Genomic DNA, 21,852 nt, shown 5'->3' with positions numbered 1-21,852 from the left:
AAGTCTGCACTACAACAAAGTATTTTGCTTGATGTTTTAGCAGCATGCCTATGTTTGTGAAGAGAAAAGGATCATATAGCATCGATATGGCACTTTCTGTGCAACCGAACTCGCAATCCAAAGACCTAACTGGTAGAAAGATTTCCGAACCTTTAAAACCAAAGAGTAAACCTGAGATAAGCAGCAGGCAGCGTGCTAAATCTGAAGCTGACCCACCAAAAGGTTTCTTTTTTGGATCGAACATGAGATTTAAAAAAAAGTCTGGAAACACGCAGAAGAAAAGCCTCATCACAAATCTATCAGAAGCTAAAGACCTCGGTACTATTTTCGATGCAAGAAGAAAGTCTTGTGCAGAAGAATATCTAGTGATACCTGACTCAAGTCCTTCTAGCAGCGCGCTCAATCACAATCAAGGTTGGCTCAGTTATTTCTATAGCAAATTCTAAACATTACTTTTCACGTGAAACAGTATGTTATTTAAGCCAAGCTGGAAGTGCATGTACATTAGGGCGACATCCGATATTATTTTTCAATTTTAAAAGCTTCCATCAATATTTAAAACTGCTAAAGCACAAGCACACTTTTACGTGCCATTGCGTCAATCTCAATTCACAAACATGGCGCAAATCATCAGCCAATTGGCCCTTCCCCAGGGATGAACAGACTTGTTCTCTGTTACTCTCATCCAACTACTTAGGGAATCTATCGGCTGTGCTCTATCTATTATTAACTTAAATTGTTCGTATTTATATATATCTATATAATTTTGTTCAGCACTCTATAATTATTTTTATAGAAACAATGTTTTACATATATGGTGCCCCTAAAAACAAGTAAACAAATGAACTATAGTATATACAGTAACTATAATATTTTGACTTTTAAATCTGACCACAGAGAAATGAAACTACTATCTGAAACTTAGAGTTGTAATATACTTACTGAATAACAATTTTGAAAAACTTTTTAAGAAGATTTTGCAGAAAATGAGAAATCAGCAACCTATTTCTGAATATCGTACTCTTACTGAGCAGGTGTCTCTAAAATAACTGCTGACTATCCTGCTTCCATAGTTTGTTACTACAAACATTTAAACGAAACTATTAAAGCCACTCTCTGGCTTTCCCTAACGAATCATAGCACAGGTTCTCTTATTCTCTAACACTAACAATTTCTACCTAACATCTATAATCACTTCTCCGGCCCTTACTTTAGTTTGTTATATTCATTTACCACTTTTAAATCCTATTACAGCCAAGTTTTGCCTTGCCCTTTCCTGTCACGTAGGTTCTAGCCCAAATTTATTATCTAATAAGACGAGTGAGGCTTGTGAGAGATATATAATATTCAAAGAGATCTAAAGTACTTCGGATAGTTCTCTAGCCACTAGTTGGCACCACCAGATGTAATTATTCACATCCTGTTGAATGTAACTGCCAAAATATACTCCAAAGCTGAGGTCAATGAAGATAGTTGAATGAATAATAAGTAAATTTGCAAAGTATTACAAGTCAGGAACTCAAGTTACTCCAAGGGTTAGTTACTAATTCTGGAGTGAGGTCACAACAGATATAATATCATCTAACCAAAATAACTGTCTCTAAAAGGAGTGTTGTTGATTTATAACATGCCAAATCTGTTTTACCCAAAACCATGATTATCAGCAGTTCCACCCATTTCATGATAAACATTTGACATTTGGTGTATGTATAATACACCAAATGTATAATACACTTTTTTCTTCGCTTGATCAATTTCGAAGCTTTGTAGTCTTTATAGCAGAGCTGTACTATCTTGCTGTACAGATTACTGCGCTTTCAGCATTTATTTGTTTTACAAATCATTAATTGCGTTCATGGCATGTTAAGACAGTAACAGTAGTGGTTGTTAGCCCTTGTTCAAAGAACTATGTAGCTGTCTAACCATACTTTTTCTTTGATTCATGGATCAAGTCACTTGACGTAAACCCATCACTGTCTCTAAGTTTCTGCCTTCATGTCATGTCATTCTTTTACCTGCCCTTTCATGTCATGTCTTATTTTATGGTCAATTTTTTGCGTTCATGCCTTTGTTGTTGTCACAGTCATTGTCACTATAAAAACTTTCAAGCCGATTTAGGTGAAATCATTAGAATCTTTTCTTTCATCTATCCAATTTTCCAAGTTCATAGCATATTATTAGAATCCTCTAGATTTAAATGCCATATTTTGCTAAACAGGAAGTTTAACTAGCCATATTTGTAATGCTTCACTTATTGCTTTGAAAGAAAATTTGTTACTGTGTTACAACTGTTATCTTTAAGATCTCTGAATTATTTTATTCTTTCTATATTAGTGTAGTAAACACCGGTTTAGGTGGTATTTGACAGAATTGATTTTTGGTTAATTATGTTACTTCACGGCATCGATATAAAATACTGGCCAAACACCTAAACAGAACCTCATGTCAGGAGTTGCAGTCACTCATCAATTGCTTCTCATTCTTTACTCGGCATGTCTAGGGAGTCTAGGAGCAAATATGAAAGACTTTCTCATTGTCTGACTTCTGAACTTGCTGATTCCAAAACCACAAACTTTCATAAAAAAGGTTGTGTTATAGTTCTGGTGCGTAAGCAAATAAATTGTTTATATACTTGCCACTAGTAGTGATCTTTTACTAGCTATGCATCAACAATTGCTGAAAAAATTAGTGCCAAGTGTCCCATGATCGCAGACTATCACTGACTTTCTTAATTCCAGTGGTTTGGCTGATGTACAAACTATTTATAGTAGTAGCCTGGCATTATCATGTGCAGTGAGAGATCATCATGTGTGATAACTATCTACATAAATATTCTGTGGTGCAACAAGTTGATGAAGTGGCACAGTCGATAGTGTGTCCGGTTGAAAACTGCCGTCTATTAGTTTAGGTGCTTAGCATAGGTTTCGATGTCTCCAATGTAGGTGTATAGCGTAGGTCCCCATGTCTCCAATGTAGGTGTATAGTGTAGGTCCCCATGTCTCCAATGTCAATGTCGGTAGTTTGAATCCGGTATGATGCAATCTTTTTTTCAACATTTGGACAGATGAGCGGACAGACAGACACGACTCCGTATTATAGTATAGATCTATCTAATTATTTTGTGAGTGTTTCTCCAGTTTCTTTCTTGTGCTTAAGATTGAGTGTGTGACCAGTCGCGCCGTTTAGCAAAGTTTACTTAAAAGGTTTCAACTGGTTTGAACACTATTCTAAAGTTCGAATATGAGTCATTGCAGTATTACAATTCAGTTTCCCGAGTTGCAGTCATGGAAGTGGTTCTTATCTGCTAGGTTACTTACTCTATTTACTCTTTTACTTACTCCGCCAACTTATGTCACTATGGTAAAGTGTACGACTGATTTCTTTTGGGACTTTATTCGCATTCTTATGTCAACGTAAGTTTAGCGCAGACCCTGCCTAACCGTTGGTCTCACAACAATTTGATAATTATTGGTATCAATTGCAAGTCAGAGTGTTATATCTGGTGATCAAAATAATGGAGTCATTATTTACATATTCTCACCGTATTTGCTGTATTAATATAAACTTGTATAACCTTTCCTATCTACAGTTTTATTGTCAACTATCTTAACTTTGCCCTGTTTATGAATAGGCATTCACAGACCCAATATTAAATCATACGCCTATGTGACTATCTGAAGACTTCTTTAGATCATTTATTAATTTTACATCCTCATTCCTGATTTAGATATTTGTGATATTCAAGCCAAAAATTTCAAAAATAGACATTGAGCCATAAGAATTTTGTAAAAAAAATGGTTATTCGTTTAAAAACAAAATAGATGTAGCAATACATATGTATAAATTTTTCGCCTGATAGGTTTTTTTCTGCTGACGCATTTGCTCTTGGTATCTATTGATGGCTAATTACTATTTAATAGTCTTTGTTCTACGCTCTTAAAGCCTCAACCTTTTATAACCAGACAATATCCAATCGCTAGTAATCAACGCAATAATAGTAGGCCCACTAACATTAGTACAGTACTATTAGTACATAAGTACTGCTGTTTAGCCAGTCGTTCATTATTGGTTTTCAAACTGTTTATTCTTGTGACAGTTACGACTAAATGAGCAAATAACAATTTAGATAGAAATGCTTTCAAAATTATTAACATCCATTAAGACAGGGAAATGTGATTAGTATATTTACGGTTACCATTTTTAGTTAGTTGCTAAAGCTACCCCCATTTTACTTTTAACATTAGGTCGATAATTAGAACAAATACTTTTAATTAGCTCTGTTCAAATTTTCTGTAGCCTTTTTGAATCTGACAAGTCTGTGATTTTCTACTGAGGCTAACTTGTTGTTAGGTAATTATTTCACTGAAGTTGTGTAATGTACAAATAAATACTTAATCTGATGTACAAATAAATACTTAAGCCTGCAAACAAAATCAGTCTGCCAAGTTTTGCGGAGAAGTCGAGCATCAACTTTGAGCAACTCCTACATCAAGGCATGTAGGAGTTTCATATACGACTTCAGTATGTATAGTCAGTATATATAGCATATATTCTTAGCCAATATGTACATATTAGCTGTTTGTTAATAAAGTTTAGATTTTACATTAAACTGAATGTTGTCATATTCCTTAAAAATCTAGTATGATATCTGCTAAACTAATTACTGCAAGTCGATGCTGTGCATGTCTATTGAAGAGCATCATTGCATTTAAACAATGTCTCTGTAATCCGGGCTGGACATGTCTGACTCTAGTGGCAAGGGAACCTCGATGACTGGAGACATGTCCAGATGTAGAGAGCAGTTTAAGGTTGGATATTATTCCTGTCACCGCTGGTGGTCTTTTTTGGTGACCTCTGAACCCGACCTGTTGTTTGCGGATCAGTCTAGACCAATAGACAACGGCTACTGGCTATTTGCAATGAGTGCATAAAATTTAAGATATTACTAATGTCTGACAGTAGAACTTTAGTTAAAAACATTTATTTTCACAAGCTCACCGTCATGATAAAAGTAAGTTGGTCATTGTCTGTAAGATATGTGCTGAAATTGGTATTGTTTTATGTCAAATCAGCAGCAAGGCAAAGCACTAAATCAATCTCTTACCAGCTCAGTATAAACCAGGTACTACAGAATACTTGTAGAAAAAATAGTTGTTCTAGATACTAGTCTATTGATCCGAGTTGTCAGCATATAATCCTTTGTTTAATATAGGCCTACTGAGGAAGTCTGACAGAACTATGTAAGCTCTAGACCCAATTAATTTAGTGGTACTATTTATATATAGCCTGCCATTTAGATAGATAAACATACTTGGAATTGTTTTACCTTGGTGAGCTAACCGGCAGCCTGTTGGCAACAATCTACTATTATATCATTTTCAATTATAAAGATTATGTTCCTGTGATAGCAACCATCATATGTTATGGATCTCTTTTGCTCTTTCCTCTGTTTTTCTTTTCACCTCAACTCTTTGTTTGGCCTATTTGACATCTTCCTCTTTTTATTCTGTTATTTACTTAGCCTTCCTATTTGTGCCTTTTTCCACATTACCCTCACAACCTGATCAAAATACGAAACCGTTTAACTGTGTCGTTTGGGTCTTTCATTCACTTTTTCTATTTTTATATCTTTTAAACTATAATACGGGTTGTCGATATTTTAATATAACCTCTGAAATCTGGTAAGATAGCACGATTTTAAAATTGTTTTTTTATTAATAAAATATGTCTGCATATGATGTAAATAAGGGAAAACTGAATTAGTTACTGAATAAAGCAGATGAGTCAACCATCAACTCAACACTGAAAGTGAAATTAGACAGTGTATATAGATTTGATGGAAATTGCATAATTTTGATTAATATGCAATGCTGTACTTTATTCTAGGGTTATCTTTTATTACTTAAACAAGAATGTTTAACATTAATTTGCATCGCATTATCATGTAATCCTATATCAATCTAGCTCAAGTTGTTTTGCCAAATCAGGTGTGACATCTATTTAATAAGTGTTATGAGCACTTGCTATCCCTAGCGCTAGTGCTTGAAAGTAAATGGAATGTCATCGAGTTACACTAATTTACTTGGAGTTGTGCTCTCTTTTTAGAGAGTACAAATTCAAAGGTGAATTTTTTTTGCGAGTCCAATGAATATTGTATGTTATTAAGCAATTACCAAAAAGTGTTACTTTGCTCTAAATGCTGTACATTTTTAAAACTATCCAAGTCTGAGTGGCTGTAGTTTTTCTACATATTCAAATTCATAATCAAACAAATAAATATACTTTTGTGGGAAAATTTGATTATATTTCTCGAGGAAATTGTTATTAAACACAAAATTTTGTTCATGTTTTAAAGAAGTCAGCTTGCAAGAACAGGCTTGTTTTACAGCTAAAGGTTTATATAAAGCAATGAGTAAACTATTGCCTTTAGATGGTGTAAAAAACTGAGTTTTGATAGAAACTGCCATGATGGGAAGTATTGGTTGTGGCAGCAAGTGCTTTTAGAATGACTGAAAAGCTTTTTAAATTTAACACTTTTTCCACGACCAAACAAGAGCGAAGCGATTGATTGGGAGATTTATGATAAATGCACATGTGCACACAACTCCCGAAAAATGATCCGTTAACGGCCGTCACCAAACCCTTGCAACGAAATCCTATCAACAAATTTAACTATTTTTCAGTAAAGTCGTTTAAGTATAATAATGATACAAAACACATATAAACCTATTTAGATATGTTACCAAGCCTTTGAAAGGTTACCGCAAATTCCTAAAACTAACCCATCTGATCGGATTATACACAAATAGACAAATTAATTTGGACGAAAATCGCCACAAAACGCTTGAACAGCTTGGTTTAATAAAAGTTAAGACCGGAAATTGAAACGCCGAGCGAGAGAGAATAGAACTATAAAGTCATGCGCATTTCACGAAAAAATAGCGTGCACATTTCACCAGTCTATAGCATTGTCGACGGTTTCTTTAATTAACGTAGGAGTACTGAAATCGTTTCATTTTTGCCGATTTCAAAGTAACTGACATTTTAGACTCTTGAGTACTTCGATATTCTAACTGATGTCCAACGCAGTGTAAGTAAAGGAAATGACGATGATATTTTTTTCTAACGATTCTTATGAGATTTTAAGATTATGAGATTATACTTATGAGATTATAAAAACTATGACGTTTTTAAATGTAAACAAAATTGTGTATTGGTTTTATATTATTACTATATTAATAGTATTGGTTATTCTAATAATATCAGTGCATTTTACTTGTAATATTGGCCAATATTACATGTCTCCTATTGCAGGGGGAGAGATATAAACATATAATCTTTTCCTTTCATTATTGCTATTTGTTGTATATAATAACACCCACACCCAGTACATTACAGCTACCATTGCAGTTATCCTATTGCACTGCAGTGCCATTTGACTGCTAATATTGCATTTCTCAACCATCAGTACCCTTTCTTTTTTTCCAATATCTCTTTGGTCGTGGGCTGTTTGACAGTGGAATTTCTAGTGTGTAAGATTACTCGGGTATTTTCTGTGGCTGGTTATTTTAAAACCTTATCTTTCTTTTAGCGATACATCAATAAATCCCTCTATGATATAAATATATTTGCTCTGAGTTTAGCATAAAACAGCATCCTCATTAGTTTATCATCAATTAGTGGTGTTTGTGCGCTTCAGAGTAGCAACTATTTTTCAATTGTTTCTTGTTTCGACTTCATTGCATATACAACTTGATGCCACTAAACACACAAGCATCAAAACTAGACACTACTTACCACATATCACTCTTATGCAGCTACATAAGTTTTCATAACATCAGACAGGTACATCATCTATGGAAGATAAAGTCACGTATTTTCTGACTCTAATGGTTCTTATCAGTGTTCAAACAGCGAGGAAGTGGAGTCATTCGGTGCTTTTTCAACTGCAACTAACAGTAGGCAAGCATTGCTACCAGCCGGTATTCACACATTGGGGAATTTTATTCAATCAAAGGGCTTTTTGTATCATAGAATAGAGAGGCTTTCACTGTTCTAGTAGAGCATCATTAGAGGTTGAAAGCTGACGGCGAGCAGCTCACGAGTCTACACTTCTTTTTTATTACAAGGGTGGATACTTTGCTTTCGATGCATTCTTCGGTTTTTCTATGGAATATATTTTAGAACATTAAATACATCATTCGGACAATTGACACTGATTACGCAGATGTCTATTCTATCGTGTGTAGACTTTACAAGAGCATCGAGCAAGCAACTGCGAGATTGGATGGTCATCTCTGAGCATCAGAAGTTAACCAGCTATTATGCAAAATAAATTGAAGTAGATCATCGAGAGAAACATCAAAGTTGTGTCACGTAGCTTTTTTATTGACAGCAAAATGTTTGCTATTAAAGTTTTCTGCTCAAGACTCTCAACAGCACATATTTATTGCCGGCACACACCAAACAGTTTTAGCTATGTCCGGGGCTGACTACTGACACCAGCATATTAAGAGAGCCTGGTAAAATAACTAGTAATAGTTAAAAACATGGCATTTCAACTGCATAGGAGTGTTTCTTCACACAGTTCCGGCAGGCAAAAAGACAGCAAACAAGTTAGATTCATGGTCCGGAGCATATCGCATCAGGGTAAGGTCACTAGTAGGTTACAGCCTTCACCTTCTGTAACAAAATATCCGTATTTGTAATTTTTTTGCTTTATTGGGATAATGTTTATTGGTCCAATGATGCGTGACCTTGACCTTTGCTATCAGTTTATGGATTATTTATTGAAAAGTTACAGCTTCAAGCCTGTCTTGTATCAGAGTGTGTCCTGCATGTTACAAAAATAATTAGTTTCATCTATTTCTAACCCAACTTTATTGCTATATGGTGTAAGACAAGCTCTGTTAAAAGCATTCTATGTTAGTCTAAGGAACTTCCTGGTTATGCTAGTTTATCATTTATAGAATAAGCCTATTGAAAACTTTTAGCCTTGGAATCATCAACTCGTTTTACAGATGCAGGAGCGCTTATAGGCGTGAGTCTAGCGCTTTTTGATATCAGAAAAAATATAAGCGCAGTTAGAGTATACCTACAGGCGGCTACTACTTTCAAAATAATTTACAAACTCTCTGTATTGGTCCAAAAAATGGTGCTCGCCAGAAAATCTAGTGAAACTATCGAACTCGCCTAAAGATTTTTTATACCTGGTAAAAAAAGCTGCCAAACCTGCATGTATTTTTTGAATACAACTCTTTGCTTATTTGGTAGACATTTAGGAAGTTTATTTACTTGGTTATTTACGCGAGACAGTTCAATGAATCATATTACAAGTGCAGAAGCCCAAGATTAGAATTTTTGCATCTGGCTGAATTACAAGAATAGCGAGCTTCGTTTTGAAACTGAATATATATTTGTGGAGAATCCTAATTGACTTTGGCAATTATTCATGTGTAGGAGAATAAAGCTTAAAATGCTTGAGTTGGTATTTGTCTTCTCTTGATTGTGGCATTTTGTCGTTGTTTGGCTTAAAGCTTATCAATTCTAGACAGGAAAGCCTTAGTCATAAAGTTGTCAGTAAAGAGCTTCATGAATGAAACTTGGCTAAATGCAGGCTACCATAGATATGAAATCAGATACAACTATACAGTGGTCAAGGATGTTTTCTAGTTGCAATGTCTAAATTCTCTTTTCATACAGCAGACCAATATTTTATGCCGTGGTTGGCCTTATCTGCACTTTTATTAGTTAGCCAGTAAAGTGGCAGAAAACCGCCTGACCATAAAGGTAAAAACTACATCACAGCCTGTCATACTAGAAAAAACTAGTTAATCATAGTTTTATCATAAAGTAAGATGGAAGACTGAAGTAGCCTTACATCAACCAGCAATTAGTCACAAAAGTTCTATTAGCAAAATGACAGGTTTCCTGCGTAGTTTGGTCTTACAGATGGTGTAAAGATTCTTATGGTGTTCAATATGGTAGATTTGATGGTTGAAGTGTAAACCCTCAGTTTTTGTTAGCTGAGTAAAAGAGTTTAGTTTTCTTAGCATTTAAGTGAGGGATAATAATGAAGCTGCTATATTACAGCTGTATAGATATACCAGCCGCCAAAGAAGGGGGCTGTTGCCCCCCTCCCGCCCTTTGCCAACCCCCTGAATCTAAAACCTTTTAGCAATTAACCGAGATTTACTCATGCTGAGTAAATGAGTAATTGATGTAACCCAAAGGATGGCAACACATAAAGCAGAAAATGATGAGTTCTGTTTTGACAGCATTAAATATTAATAACATTATTATTTTCATTTTAAACCCTGGCTTTAAATAATATTATTATATTTGCATTGCTATAGTCATTAATCATTACCATGTCTGTCAAGTCGAGTGAGTTTTTAAGGAGACTATAATTTGCTAGTTATCAACTTTTTTGTAAGCAAGATATCTCATCATGACACAGCCGATAAGGCTGGCGACGCTCCCCTCAATGTCAATAAGAACTAATGCTAGATGCTATGCTGCCAGAGTTTCTTTGATAGCGCTGAGGCTCAATTCATCTCTTGCAGCTGCTTATAGAATGAGCCAATAAACAATGAGGATTAATTGTTTCATATGCCGCTTCTGTTTAGAATTCATTTATTTATCATTGCTTATTGTTCTCTCGAAGAATAATATCAAGTTTAGCCGGTGCGGAGCGAGTGTTCAGGTGTATCAATGTGGTATAGAAACGTTAGTCAAAGGCCTTAATAACTTCATATTCAGATCATTAGCAGTCCTTTACTTTTAATTGATAAGTGTCAGGTTGTAACGCTTGGAGCAGACGCATTGAGTATCTAGTATCAGCTGTCAAAACTAGCGTAATCATAAAAGGCGAGTATCACGCAACAGCGAAGGCTCCAACAAGCTGACACTATAGTAAGCATTAGGAAGCTGCATAAACTGATTGGAGACACTATATCATAAGGGAACAGCTGATTGGCGAGGTGCGTCGCTGCCATACGGTTAAGTGCTGCTAAGTGACTGTAGGATTTACCAGCACCGGTTTTGCAGCTTGTCATTTATTACATCGAGATCAGCTGCGATTAATGATCAAGAAGCCTCTATACTTCTCCAGACAATTTATAGCGAATTTAATTTGAACCTCATCGAATTGAAGGATTTGGCGTCTGAGAAGGAATTGAACACACTTGCTACTAATCTTATTGACGATGTACAATACTTCAAACTGACCGCCTCTTTACGCATCAATACAGCGCAGACGAGCCACAACAAACGCTTTGGCAAAGGTAGCCTATTCACTTAGCAAGCGTGTACATCTCACGGCGTGTGTTATGAAATTGGTCTGTTCTTGTGCGGTCAATATCAACACAACGTACCGCTATGTTACGCCCGTAAATTGCCGTCGGGAGTAACTTAGTGCTTGTAGCTCGAGACAGGAAGAAACTTAGTGCATCTACCAGCAGTTTGCACAACTGTCAACTTATTTTGAGTCTCTAACTCCTTTACGATGTTCCAGCGGAACACATCCCGACGTAGTACCAGTGCGAGTTTATCAAGGCACTCGTTTTTTCCATTGTTTTCCAAGCCATCTACCAAACCTGACATGCAACCTGTGATAGGTGAGTTTTATCAACGTTCTGTGGCAATTGTCTCAATTGTAGGATTGCACCATTGTCGTTATACTAAATTTGTGGTGTATAGAAATTGTTATCTATACGTTGTTTTCAACATAGCTTGATGAATGTAGCACTAACCTGGCCTTGCTATCTTTCTATAGCGTGCTTTGGATGCGTCTTTTAGTACTTTAGCTTGCTACTCCAACAAAATTGATTAAGGTAACAGAATATATCACAGCTAAGCGCATGTTCCAGCCATGTTTATTTATTTTCTCTGAATCGGACCTTGTTTGGAGAATAATGTTTTGCATTGACTTGGAACCATGGCAATGAAGAGATGCAGTGGTTGACTATCAACTACTGACATTCAAATAAAAGGTCAGAGAATCACGTTTCCGTGGTCATATCTAAAAGGATCTGCTCACTAATTAAATCACTCAGCTTGGAGATATGTTCCTCGCTTAACATCCTTAATTTGAATATTCCAAGCTTGCAGTTGAATGACATGTCAAACATGCACAGCAGATAATGTTGTTAGTTACGCTCACACTGCTGTACTTAATGCAAATACTATTATAGGCTGCTGGTTGGTTTATCTGGCAAATTAGCGGGAATTAACTACTTCCAGCTGTAAATTATTATTTTCGTTTAGTGTTCAATTTCTTTTTGTAATTCGGTAACTCAATTTAGGATCTTCATTCAATTATTTCATATGGTCATTTTACACTAGCTTTATGTTTCCTGGGTAGCCGCAGAAACTGTGAGGTCATTGCCATTACCATTACCATCGCATCTACTGTTATGTAACTTTTAATGCTACATAATAGGAAGGATGGTTTATATGATTAACGCCTGATCAACCTACTACCATCGACTTTTTGTCTATGTAGTATGATGTTACTCATCATCAGCCATTGCTTTTCCTTTCAACTACTTTTAAGGATTAGTCATATCGTAAAAACGTGACAGGCCTGCTCGGCTTCGGCCATTGTTTAGATTCGCGGAAGCTAAATAGTATCAACAAAACTGCTAATGTTATTACAAGCTGCCTTCCAGACAGCAGCTAACACCGCCTCATCTCTGAATAATCAATTATAGGGCTGAAATTACTGTTCCTGTTATGAACCATCAAGGTTAACAGCCAAGAGATAAGCCATAAACATGGTACAAATCAGCCCATCCTCTGAAATCAACTCCTATCGTCGAATAAGCCAAAATCGGCTGGTCAAAAGTTGACATTCTACTAAAACAAGAAAAACTAAATGTTTTTCATTGATTTCTAACTAACTTGTAATCTCTATTAGCTAAAGAGAGGTTATATATTTCTGTTATTTCGAGAGTCTCTAAAGATATCATTAGCTAGAGAGTCTAAAAAATTATGTGAAAGAGTCAAAGTCACTGTGATCATTTAAAAGAAACTGGAACTATCTAATAGAAAGATGCCAGAATCTTTCAATGACTATATGACTTTTTGTCAGCCAGAATTTTTTGAACTGCTTGCAATTTCATTTATGCAGAATCAAGTTTTAAGCTCTAGATATAATATTGATGGGAATTTTAAGGTGCGGGCAAACTGCATAATTATTTCTATAGGTTTATACTCATAGCTGTCTTTCATTTGTGGCACTACATTGCTTCTTTGCCTAGCTTGCACAGTCATAGGGGGAAGAGTCAAGACTTGTCACAATGCTTTGAGATGCGTGCAAGTTATGCTTGTGAAAGTGAATGGCAATAGAGTTGAATGAGTTATTGTGATCAGAGACTGATAATATCTTAGCTCGCAATGCCTGACTGCTGTTGGCTGTATCTGACAATCGATCAGCTGGTGATTGATCAATGACACTACTTCTGTTGCACTAGTCTTCTGTAAAACTCAAGTACAGCTCCGACTTTGTATCTTCTTAAAGTCAATGAAAGATAGATGCGACACTTAATTTTTTCTGGCAAGTGGGCTAATTTTGTTTCATCTTGAAAGATCGGTTGAATTGAAAGATGAGTTGACACTCTTTGTATGTTTATTAATCTAATGCAATTGTACTTCATATCCGAGTTTTTGAGTCGTCGTGATAAACCGGTTGTGTCACTATTTTTCTTTCCACTGCAAACCGAGTATCGCTAAAGGCCATTAAATGGCTACACTTTAAAATACGAACTTGCTTCCTAGTTGTAGTGACATATATGTGAGTATTGTGACACTAACTAACCATGCTGGCTGGCGATAGTTATGATTCCGTCAGCCTATAAGAGCCTCACTGGCAAACTTAACAATGATTGTTCTCAGACATAACATAATTACTGAACTCCATATTTTCTGACTCAATAACAGTTTCAAAAAGAGTCACAGGTCAACAAAGGTCATCAGATATGAGTGTTGAACAATATCCGTCTCCGCAGGTGTGTAGTTGTACTACCAGCCTTATAGGTCGGCAGGCGTCTCTAGATTTAATTTCGTACTGTTTGACTTTTGGGTAATCAAGCAATGATAGTCATATGAATAGGTAACAGATGGCAGTAGCACTTACAATTGAATTGGTGCTTCCTATCAACACTTGACTTGACATGTATCCGCTGAATTTGCTGTCAAGTTGCCTTGGCTGCGGGGTGATAAAAAGTGTCGTTTGGAATAGCTAGCTGTTCTATGCTAGTATTGCACACCTGACAACTGTTCCCACACATAAGCTATATTGGTTACACGGTGGTTAGCATGTTATGTACATGTTTATATGCTAGCACTAAGGCCTATGGCGTAACCATCTCATGGCTCTGTCAAAGCTAAATGTTTGTCCACTACGTAGTAGTGATAAGTCGCTTGTGAAACAGTTTTTAATAGTTATTGGAATTCGTCATCTCCTTCTAATGCGTCTGTGTTTAAATAGTGTTTACTGCTGGTGATTTCTATAAACATTTTTGTCATAGATAGTGGCATTGTAAGTTAGCTCCCTGAATCATAGCCGACACTTTCTCACCATACTAGAGAGTTTTGTCACTATGACAACTGTAAGATCAAAGGCCCAATTTCTGTCTGCCTTTACAAGTTAGTTTAGAGCATAAAAGAAAAGTATGTTTGTGATAAATTGCCCTATACCAAGTGTTGAAGGTTGTGCGCAATTTGTTTTACCTCTGTTTACACGAGCACATCTTATCTCTTAAAACTTGCTTACAAAAAGCAGTTTGCTGATACCAGCAAGGCTCAAAGGCTAAAATAACCTGAAATTTTATTTGTATCAATTTATTTACTTCTAGAAGGAGAAGTTACAAAGGACCAAAGAAATGGCACATATGAAGCAGCTTCGACTGACCATGCCCTACTGTTCAGCAGAGAATCAAGACTTCGGTGCTCTACAGGCAGTATTGGTAAGTTAAGACAATGTAACCCTTAAGAAAGTACGTAAACTGTGTCGTAAAATGTGTCGTCTGCTGATTACCAAGGTCACAGTGAAACCTTGAAAGCACCCTGCTGTGATGAGTTTGTTTTCACTTGTGTACTCTATAATATTCTGATTAAAATTACAGACTGTTATTCAGCTCTGGCTACAACAGTATCTATACAGTTTTAACTCTGAGAAAGTTCATGTTATTAATTCTGCTAATGATAGTTCAGGTCTGTCTAAAGTTGAGTAGATCTGTCATGTAACTATCGATTTTGGAACATGAATGGCTATGTAAGTTAAGGTAGTATTACTATTACTGTTATTATTGCTAAGATACTGTTGTTGTTACTATTAGTATTAATATTGTTACTATCACTACTACTATTAATACTACTATTACTATTTCTACCACTGCTATTATTGCTACTATTACTACTACTATTAATACTTCCTCTACTACTACTACTACTCCTACTACTACTATTACTACTACTATTATTACTAGTACTACTATTATTGCTACTACTACTATTACTATTACTACTATTACTATTATTACTAGTACTACTATTATTGCTACTACTACTATTACTACTGCTATTACTACTACTATTACTACTATTACTACTACTACTACTATTACTACTACTATTTCTACTATTATTACTACTATTATTACTACTACTATTACTACTACTATTACCACTACTATTACTAGTACTATTACTACAACTGTTACTATTACGACTATTACTGCTACTATTACTAACTACTACTACTATTATTACTACTATTGTTGTTTCTACCACTACTATTATTTATGTTATTATTACTCTTACTGTTATTACTATTACTATTACCACTACTAATGTTACTATTGCTATTGCCATTTCTACTAGTGTTGGAAGTGTTGATAAGAGCTGCTGTTATAAGAATTGATAGAGTAAAAAGGCTGCTCCATGAAGTCAAGAAGATCATTTGAAAGCAGAATATGAACATAACTTTTATATCTTTAGAATAAACTATTAACTATTTGATAGACATTCTTTATTAGCTGCAGTTAATTTGTGTTCCCCTCTACTCCTGTACATAGTTATTAAACTACGTATAAGCATGACTATACTATGTAAGGCCAAGTATTTGCGATAGGCCCCATCGAGCAAAAGCCAGCTTTTATAGTTCTGGCATGCAGACATCTTCTTGCGAGGGTTGATTTAAACTAACTGTCAAAGTCTGAACTATATGTTGGTTAATACGATAGCTTTTCTTTAAGTTTTTGGTTTTTGGAGTCATTCTCATCTCTTATTAGTCTAAAAATCGGGCTCAATACCCTTTTTTATCGAAAGATAAGAGTGGACTTAATGAACCTCTGTTTTTAGAACAGAGTCAATAATTTCAATTCTATACAAACCCCACCCTATTGAGCCATTTTATTAGAGGGAAATAATGTCACGCAAGAGAGAGATACTAAACGTCTACCCTTTTGAACTCACTGACCCAAACAATCATCAAAGTTTTCATGAGTCAAAGAGTAAATTCTATGACTCAGATTACCAAAGAATTAAGTCACTCAAATGAGTGAAAGGTGATGCAAGCTAATGCGGTTTTCTAATGGTGATGCAACAGAGGACAGAGCTTTTACTTGGATTCCAATCAAACTTAAAAAATTTCTTAAAATGAAACTTTTTCATTTTACTGTTAACTACAGGAAATACATAAGCTAAAAGCCATTTTGTTAAAACTGAACACGCTATTTGCAGATCATAAAACAGCGAGAGACAAATGTACTGTATGCGGTTATATGGTGAAAAACAGAGACAGAGTTCGATATGGAAAAGTATGCTATCATCAGATATGTTTCAAATGCTCTCAGTAAGTCACACTATATCTTTCTCGCTTCCAGGTTAAGTATTTGGGACTTAGTCTCTGGCCAAGACCTGTTATGGTACATTACACTTCATATAGGTGACCTACTCATGCATCTGTCCTACTAATGCAAGCATTGGGACTGAAACCGTATGTGTTTTGGTCCTCTATAATAGGTTTTCAACTCATCAATATATGCTGACAAGTAGCACTGAACTGCATTAGGACTAGGGTGCTGGAAGCATAAGACAAATTGGAATTTCGACCATACATTCTCATAAAATTCTCAAATCATGCTGAAATGAGAATGCAAAATAATTTTAGAGGGATCATCATAAGTGCTATGGAAAGTGCCTAAAAATATTGTCAGCAGTATCAGCACTACTAGCCTTTAGGTTTTATAATATATATGTATTGCAAGAGAGCAAGCATAGACTAGTGGTCTAGAATGTATGACCTGCAGAAGGCGGGGTGGGGCTCAATACCCAGCAAGGTCACTTCACTAGCTTGCTACTTTGAAGTCCTTTTTGCGACTGGGATGTTTCCAGTCATTGAAGTTTGCTTAACACTGAACTCAGGTATGCGCAGCCAAGATCACAGAGCCGATGTTTGTGCAACAATTTTTTTAAAAGCACCGCAGCCTCGGTCTGCAGTAAGCTAAGCAGACGTCATGCTCAACTTTCGAGGAATTGTTCGCACACACCCATTGAAAACATTTGCTTTCATTCATTTCCAAATTTTCATGGTAGTGTGGATGAGTCAGCTTTGCTTCGGGTAGCTTATTTCTATCAGAAACGTATTGAAAAGTATCAACATAGAGCACAGGTTTGCTGGGCTGATTATAGCTCCTATAATTTTGGTACAAGCTCCTGTTCAACCAGACTAGCCAACTGCCATTATTATAGAAAAAAGTATAATCATAATATTGCTACAACATATTTGCTCAAACTGTAGCAAACTATGCTATGCCATTTCTGTGGCATAGCCTGTAGTCCAGTATACATAGCTGTTATATAGGATGTTGCTTCAGTTTAAAAATGAACTTACACAATATTGCAGTGGATTTTATCAGAAAGTATCGGTATTTTTCTATCATTTGTGATTGCTTTTGATGTTTGACGTGATCTGATTTCCAAAGTGTTTCAAGGTTGAAATCGACTAAACTTTTTCAAGGTTAAAACACTCAGATCAAGCGAAAGTACAATTATGACCTCTATAGTTGCAAAAAGACCAACAGAATAGAGACATGTAACGCTGCAACTTGAACACAATAGCTGGTATCAACTATAGCAATCGTAGCAACTTTTTCTTCTGAGAATTTTAGCCACGATCAATTTTGGTCAATTTGAATCTTAAAACATCCTGACAGTCATATCATTTCAAATATAAAAATCAATCACAAATGATAGAAAAATACCAATACTTTCTGATAAAATCTACTAACATCTAGTATAAGCTCATCTTTAAACCAAAAGAAACATAGGCGTGTCTCCTGGTTATTCCATGGTGCCAAGGAGTGCAGTGCTTTCAACCACTAGATGTTTTGTTCCGAATGTGCTTAGTGTGAAGGTCAGTCAATGCGGCTTCTTAAACCCACATGCCTGGCTTCTTGGTGGTCACACAAGTAGTGCGTAAAGAATACATTGGAGTAAATGATGGCACTCACAGGTAACAACTAGTATCTAGTGTTTATGCCTCGCTACTTATGAAATATAAGACCAACATTACATCAAAACTCTAAGATTGGGTCTAGACTAAACATCTTTTCTCTTCTTTCAATACTTCTAAATGATTTGTTGCACAGATGCAGTATCCATTCAATTTAATGAATGGTTTGATGATAACATAAGTCTAAGGTGTTATGAGATTACCACAGTTTAAACTTCAACTAGGAATTGATTCATTTTATAAGAATACTATTTTGAAAAACTCATCTGCCGAAGTACTATTGTTCAACGGAACAGCTGTTAAAAATACACGCCATTCTCCATTGTCATTTTTATATGAGCTAATCCTGTTTTATTAGCCATCTGCTAATATATCTTATATGACAACCATTTAGTTTAAATTAAAAGATTGGATAAGCATGAACTACCACATATCTTCTTCCCATCTACACACACACACACCTGCTGGTGTCTATACATGTTTACTTTTATATCGATTGTTTATGGTCCTCATGCTAAGGTGTTTTACTACATGGTGCAGCAGCGGACTTCAAATACACATCTAATATCCTTAAGCTGATTCAATATTTGGCCGGAATATGTTTGTGCATTGACACCATTTGGATATTGTTTGTCAGAAAATACTTCTCTTTGCACAATGGACAAGATATTCGCGTCTCATTCACTTTATATAATATTGATAGCCAGAAATCTCTTTGTGTCAAAGTAAATATGAGGCTGAATGAGACGCTCAGGTATAATGGCCCTGTATTGAAATGACAATGCTACTAGGGCTGACCGAGTAGACAATTATCGATTAAATAAGATGCACTGAAATAATTGTCTGTCTGAATGAACTGCTGTGTAAAGGAACCTCAGCGTAAGTCTAATAACTCTCGCTGGTTAATTGTATTCCATCGCTGCCTCATTTTAAAACACTCTTATTATTTTACAGTAATCACATGGGATAATTATAATAGTATTAACTTGCGTGTATCAGTTTGTTACTACATCGCGAACTCAATTACAGTAATGTGAGTCTCCGATAAGTTATAATAAAAACTATTGATTTATAGCAATGCTGATGACGTTTGTGATAAGTGGAAGCTTCCTTAATTACAGTATGTTTGGTCGAAGCTGTTGTCTTTAGCACCTTATCTCATCTTGCAATTTAGTATTTTACAAAGTTCACGTCTAGTCAATATGTTAGTCTTGGTTGCTTTATTTCCCTTTTTTTAAGAGCGTGTGTACAGTAGACGCCTCTACAGTGTAAATAATTTGTTCCGGCAACACTTACCTTATAGGAGCTTTACAGTATATGTAGCGTGAAATACGATTTAAATACCCGATTCTTTTCCAAGATTTTCTCAAGCTCGCTTCTTTGGCCTTTTAAAATAAATTAAATGTGACTTCTTGATTTAATGACTCTACAGTTACTGCGGTATCATTGGTTTTTATTGACAACCTTTCCATTTTTTATCACTCGCACTTGGTTTAGAGTGAGAGTAATTTTTTGTTAAGTTGTGTCAATTTGAACCATTTTTTTAATTTTTTATACAGCAAGGTTTGTCGCAAAAAAATTCTAGCGTCTAAAACAAAGTAAAAAAATATATATATAATAGATACTCCGAATACCCACATACATGTACGTAGATTTCTCTCCCAAGTGGAGCAAAAAAAAATGATACTTTTAAAGCTAACTATGGAACTCTTGTTATCCAAATTGATTTTAAGAACTATAACTAGTTAGGTGCTTTACATTATATAGAAATCTCTTATATGATATTATATGCAAAAGCTTTATATAAATTGTGTATAGTCAGTAGAATTTATGTATAAGGAGGTTTGCGCTGAAGGGGGCGTCTACTGTATGGGCGTCTACTGTATGGGCGTGTACTGTATGGGCGTCTACTGTATGGGCATCTCCTGTATGGGCGTCTACTGTATGAGCGTCTACTGTATGGGCGTCTACTGTATAGGCGCCTACTGTATGGGCGTCTACTGTATGGGCGTCTACTGTATGGGCGTCTACTGTATGGGCGTTTACTGTATGGGCGTCTACTGTATGGGCGTCTACTGTATGGGTGTCTACTGTATGGGCGTCTACTGTATGGGCGTCTACTGTATGGGCGTCTACTGTATGGGCGTCTACTGTATGGGCGTCTACTGTATGGGCGTCTACTGTATGGGCGTCCACTGTATGGGCGTCTACTGTATGGGCGTCCACTGTATGGACGTCTACTGTATGGGCGTCTACTGTATGGGCGTCTACTGTATGGGCGTCTACTGTATGGGCGTCTACTGTATGGGCGTCTACTGTATGGGCGTCTACTGTATGGGCGTCTACTGTATGAGCGTCTACTGTATGGGATGAATGTGAAATGTTTATGTTGATGAAACAGAATAGAAAGTGTTAGAATTTTCATGCTTTTGATGTAAAATCAAAAACATTTAAAAGCAGAATCACAAAAAATGTCCTGAAACAGCAATTTATAAACTTACGACAACTAATATGCAACATAATATGTAATGTTTGGTTATTTGGGAGTTGTCTTCTCATAGTATTGCAAGAGTAGACAACTTAGCTTTGTTTTTAATGCTCTAAGAAAAAAGATAATGTCAGTTTCATTGTCTAATAGGATATTGGTAACTTTGATCAAAGAAGGATAACTCTACGAGTAAGTTTATCACACCAAATTGCTGAAAATTGTAATGCTTCGCCAAAAATAAAAATATGAATTATTCTTTTTCTTGCTTATTATGGTGTAAATTTCTACATACCTGACCTAAACAGCTTTCAAATAGTTCAGGTAAAGAAGTTTTTTAGCTTGGTTCATTGTTCTTTGCATATGATTCAATGTGCACATTGAGCTCTTAGCTGGCAATTTGTGGAACTCTTAAAAGTAAATTTAGAAATTATTTACCCAGGCGACAAAAGTGTTTATTGGTTTTTGTAATTGTTGCCGTTGAAGTGTTTTTAAAAAGTCACAAAACAATGATATGACTCATAATAGTTTAATAACAAAACAAACGCGACTATTGTTTTTCTCTACTGAGAGCAATGTTGCTTATCTAACTTAAAACATCAAGGCATACCTGAGACATGTTCAAGTGTAATTCTGTATTCAAACAATTGCATTACCTTTGTAAAGTCAGCTGCCGTAGTCCACAAATTCTATTTCAACTATTGTTCAGCAAACTTATTATTGTTGAGGAATTCTCTGGTAGCCCATAGCTTAACCGATTGCATCATTTGTATTTTGTTTTACATTTTGCCATTCCATTCTCTGTTTTCACGTTCTAGGGCTAAAAACTCAATATAGTGGCCTTGTT

The 21,852-nt window shown here is 35.7% G+C and overlaps 1 protein-coding gene across 2 annotated transcripts in view; it reads left to right on the top strand.

The window, feature by feature from the left end:
* The first annotated feature begins 284 nt into the window (after positions 1–284).
* Positions 285–21,852, top strand: part of LOC137403699 (rap1 GTPase-activating protein 1-like) — a 53,421-nt gene continuing 31,853 nt past the window's right edge. Inside the window, exons 1-3 of one of the 2 annotated variants that reach the window (XM_068089711.1) lie at positions 285–414; positions 14,859–14,969; positions 16,747–16,858. In XM_068089711.1, the coding sequence (XP_067945812.1) occupies positions 16,788–16,858 (71 nt within the window). In that variant the 5' untranslated portion in view covers positions 285–414; positions 14,859–14,969; positions 16,747–16,787. Of the gene's footprint in view, positions 415–11,506; positions 11,619–14,858; positions 14,970–16,746; positions 16,859–21,852 lie in introns of those variants that run through there. The other variant, XM_068089706.1, reaches the window with a different exon arrangement.

This window comes from Watersipora subatra, chromosome 9 (genome assembly GCF_963576615.1).
Source record: "Watersipora subatra chromosome 9, tzWatSuba1.1, whole genome shotgun sequence".
Lineage (NCBI taxonomy): Eukaryota > Metazoa > Bryozoa > Gymnolaemata > Cheilostomatida > Watersiporidae > Watersipora > Watersipora subatra.
Note: the sequence above shows the minus strand (reverse complement) of the source record. Positions and strands in the feature narration are given on the sequence as shown.